This window comes from Branchiostoma belcheri, unplaced genomic scaffold (genome assembly GCF_001625305.1).
Source record: "Branchiostoma belcheri isolate BF01 breed outbred unplaced genomic scaffold, Haploidv18h27 scaffold61, whole genome shotgun sequence".
Taxonomy (NCBI): Eukaryota; Metazoa; Chordata; class Leptocardii; order Amphioxiformes; family Branchiostomatidae; genus Branchiostoma; species Branchiostoma belcheri.
The window spans coordinates 826534-830721 of NW_017804254.1; the positions used below are offsets into that span (position 1 = coordinate 826534).

General features: G+C 42.9%; 1 protein-coding gene across 1 annotated transcript in view; it reads right to left on the bottom strand.

The window, feature by feature from the left end:
- LOC109482929 (CD9 antigen-like) overlaps window positions 1–4188 on the bottom strand; it is a 12813-nt gene continuing 8625 nt past the window's right edge. Inside the window, exons 3-8 of the mRNA XM_019785825.1 lie at window positions 3687–3887; window positions 3089–3163; window positions 2660–2764; window positions 1514–1666; window positions 969–1052; window positions 1–287 (exon numbers count right to left, since the gene is read on the bottom strand). Of these exons, the coding sequence (XP_019641384.1) occupies window positions 177–287; window positions 969–1052; window positions 1514–1666; window positions 2660–2764; window positions 3089–3163; window positions 3687–3887 (729 nt within the window). The 3' untranslated portion in view covers window positions 1–176. The remainder of the gene's footprint in view (window positions 288–968; window positions 1053–1513; window positions 1667–2659; window positions 2765–3088; window positions 3164–3686; window positions 3888–4188) is intronic.

Here is a 4188-nt window from a genome sequence, read left to right on the forward strand (position 1 = left end):
TGACTTTCCGAAGTACCACAATATACATTAGACACAAGATATGTACAATATAAATACTATGATTTACCTAATATCGTTACATAGCTTTTCATACATAACTTTCGTCATTTATGTGCTAAAAGTTTAAGGGCACCCTCTTGCGTCTCTTCATATATTGCAGGGGTTTGCTTGTACGCTCACACCACCACGGCAGGGGGTTTGCTGTTGGAGTCGTTGTCGATGGGCTCAGAACCTCTTCTGCCTCTCAGAGCACAGCAGAACATCAGGGAAAATACCATCCCCATCAACTGAAACAGAAAGCATTATCGACAACGTTCACCTTACATTGTGCCCCTAGCGACTATCCTAGGTATTGCACACAAGATTTTTGATCATGACCAAGATTTTGCTTTACAGAGACTAGCAAACAGTTATCATCTGAAACCAAAATTCTTTGTGGAACTGAATTGGTGTAGTTATAACAACCCTTTGCTTCTCGTTCCTTATTCCCGTAGTGTAAACCAAATTAGTCGACCATGGCATTACAAAATGCAATTCCAAAGCTATCCTAATGATACGACATGGTACCGAAACGTACCTCGCACCCTGTCAACTACATGTGAACTTTTGTTTAATTTCTTTTTAGTTAGTTTACACACTTCAGTTATTATTTCTATGTCTTGATTTTGTTTAATTAATCAATTATTTCATTGTTTAATTTTGATGTTTAATTCAAATATGTTTTGTCATAAGTTACCTTTGTTTGGGGTAGGCCCTTTAAAAAACCACCTAGGTTTCTGGCCTACCCCGCATATTATTTGATTGTTAATTATTTGATTGTGTAATTTTTTAATATACGTGCAAATGGTAAATAAACAAAACAATAAACAAATAAACATGTATTTGCAGGTACTGTCTCATCTTATCTTTACCACAGCTACGTACCAAAGTTACTTCTATCTTGAATGTAAACACTGCCGTAGTCTCACCTGCAGTATGGCGACTCCCAGTCCCACACACACGATGATGAGAAGTCTGGAGCTGAAGAACGTCACCATCTTACTGCTGCAACCCTGCGGAAATATCAAAAGCCACGGCGTGTCACTAGAACCGGCAACAAGAACGAAAGACTTGGTGGTCAAGTAACGTCGCGGTCACATTCGTCGGAGGTCGTCGTTCGATTTTATGTCGTAGAATTTAGGGGTGGAAGGGGTTAAGTCGTGAGGTGAGAGACTAAACCTAACCTATCCCTAATCGTAAGTCTAACCCTTAGGCCCTGAACAATGATCCCTAACCCTAACGCTAACCTAATATCAACCCTAATCCTAACCCCAGCCCTAAACACCTGACCTCTCACGTATGTGTCACCAGCAGTCACAGCCATAATCAGTCACAGCGAATCCCCATACCTGGCATGGTGTGTTACGCTGTTATATCGGCTACGGTTGCCGGTCGCCCAACATCCAGCCGGAGGGGCCACTAAAGCCGCGGACGGCAGAGTTTGCGTTACACAGACTAGATAAAGACTAGATACCTGTCTGAACATGCCGATCTTCTTGGTGAGGCCAAACCGTCCACATCTCCTCTCCTGCCGCACGCAGCAGGAGTCCGGCACGTCCCGCGGGTGGTACGAGCCCCAGAACGACAGGTTCCAGTCAGTCATGTCCTCACCGCCGCAACATCTCAGCTGTAACACAACGGGGTCGTGTGGCGTAACGGCAGAGTGTTCGGCTCGTAACTAAGAGGTCCCGAGTTCGATCCTGCCATGCCACCGATCTTGTGCCATTAAGAAAAGCACTTTTAATACACGAATTTCCTCACTTAATATGTCTGTTGTCCATGCATTTTTCTGCGTTGGTGGTGGCATAAAAATAAGTCGAAAAAGAACCTGAGTATGACGCTCTGATAAATGTAATGTTGGAATAGGAAAAAAAAACACAGTTGACTTATCTAAAGAACTGTGCTAGAAAAAATATGAAGTTCACAGACCACCGGGAAGTAGTTTTCGTTCATTTATCGGCATTGTGGGGTAAATTGTATGATGTAAATTTATTGGGTATCAAACCACTTCCTGGCGTCCCCCCCCCCACCAGGGGCATGCTGGGTCACCTTTAGGCTTGACCTCCCTGTCAAGCAACTGGGAAATCACCTCCTACCCGCCATGCAACCGACGCTATTTCTACTGACAGTCGTAAACCCACCCTAAGGCCATGTTGATTTGAATATATGGATGACATCCGCGCGCGCATGAATTTTCGGCCGTTTCCAAAAAAAAAAGTTTTCAACCATACTGTAAATCGTACAAAACAGTTGCAAAATGAGCAAAAATATACCATAAGTTCCAAAAAAAAATTAATGAAAACTATACCAATGTCGTAAAATGCCAAAATCAAACGAAAAAAGACGAAATTGTAAAGAAATGAACTTGAAGACTAGATTATTCGCCAAACCATATTCTGTGCCATTTGCTCAACCCTCATGACCACGTAGATTTCATAATGAAAAGAACTTTTTTTTTTTTGCAAAACTTTTTTTTTTCGCACGCGCGCATCAGTTTTGGGGCTCCCGAAGGATGTCATCCATATAATCAAATCAACATGGCCTAAACAATACTTCCGATACGGACGTGTATGTACTCGTACGGGGGACGTATATGTAGTTGGTGATAAAATGTACATACAGATATCTGGAGCTGGTCCCAGAGTTTGGTGGTGGTCTCGTACGAGTCCTGGTTATATCTCGTCTGGACAATCAACTGAAACTCCTCACGTACGTAGTCTTCCAGCTGAAAATTAAAAAAAAAAAGATCTGTAACATTGAACTATGCCCGCTGGTATGTATTATTATTAATTAAATCTTAAATTACTCAGAAAGAGACAGCATTTATCGCTGCACATATTAACCACAATATATATCAAGGAATTTAAAATTAAAGTGAAAATTTTGCCTCTTTTTAACAACTTCCTCCTACTAGTTCAATGCATTTGTAATGTTTTCGCAGCTTTAGTTACTTTTAGTTTAGCTTTAGTTACCTGTAGAAACTTTAACATTGCATTTTTAGTTACTTTAACATTGCATAAAAAGCTCAAACGAGTTGTCATGTACTGACCTTTGACCTGTGTAGGTACGCCCATGCGCCACCTCCGACCTCTGCTGAGAATATCAGCACCAGGAACGCGAAAAACTGTCAGGAAATAATTACAATAACTTGTCAAATCTGGTTGCACAATTCGAGCGGAATTTCATATCTGTTTACAGGAACATATATGAGATATCTGTTTGGGCAAAGTCAATATACAATGTATATAGTATTCAGACTTAGAACCCACTCAGTACATGTACTAGAATCTTCACCCCAAACTTTGTGCTCTGTTCACGGTTAGGAACAATGGCCTCGAAGTATCATTACGCCCGGCAATGTACGGTGTTATTGTCATCTCTCGGGCATCTGTATTGGAGCAGCCCCTGGACCATCCAAGAACTCAAGAACGTTCAATATTAAAATCTGGAAGCTCAAATATAGTAGCCTCTATCAGGCTTCGGGAGGCGGCTGGAAAGAGTACATTTTGCCACACCCGTATTCTCCAGCGGACCAACTCCCCTGGCATGTTATCTCTGTCTATTTGGCCAATTTCTACTCTTTCCATCTGCCTCCCGAAGCCTGGTAGAGGCTACAAATGTATCTCATTTCACAGAAAACGACTCACGGAGGCCAGGAGCCAGGGAGACTCCATGATGGCGCCGCAGCAGCCCAGGAAGCCGACCAGCATGACGAGGGCTCCCGCCGCGATCAGCACGTACGTCCCGATGTAGAACGTCTCCAGGTCCTCCCCCACTCGGACGTACTGCATCGTCTGGACATCGATACGGAGCCAGATCGCCACGCCAAGGATGGCGCACCCGGACAGCTGCAAAAAAATAGATATAACAGTCACATTTCTGGTCCAAGGTTTTGCAATGCAAAATTGGCTTGCGCTATACAAGAGTAAGCAAATATTAACGTTCAACCTGCTAAGGTATACTCTCCAAGCAGAGATTTAGACTTCGGCTCATTATTGCGTGATTTTTTGCATTTTTGTCGGGGTTTCTGAAACAGTATATTTTTTCTGCAGCCAATGCGTGCCAATTTGATATTGCCTGGCCTATTTGATATAGCCTGGAATCCATCCGTGAACGCTTTATCTCCGCTCCGTTCCTCCACTCTGCCTT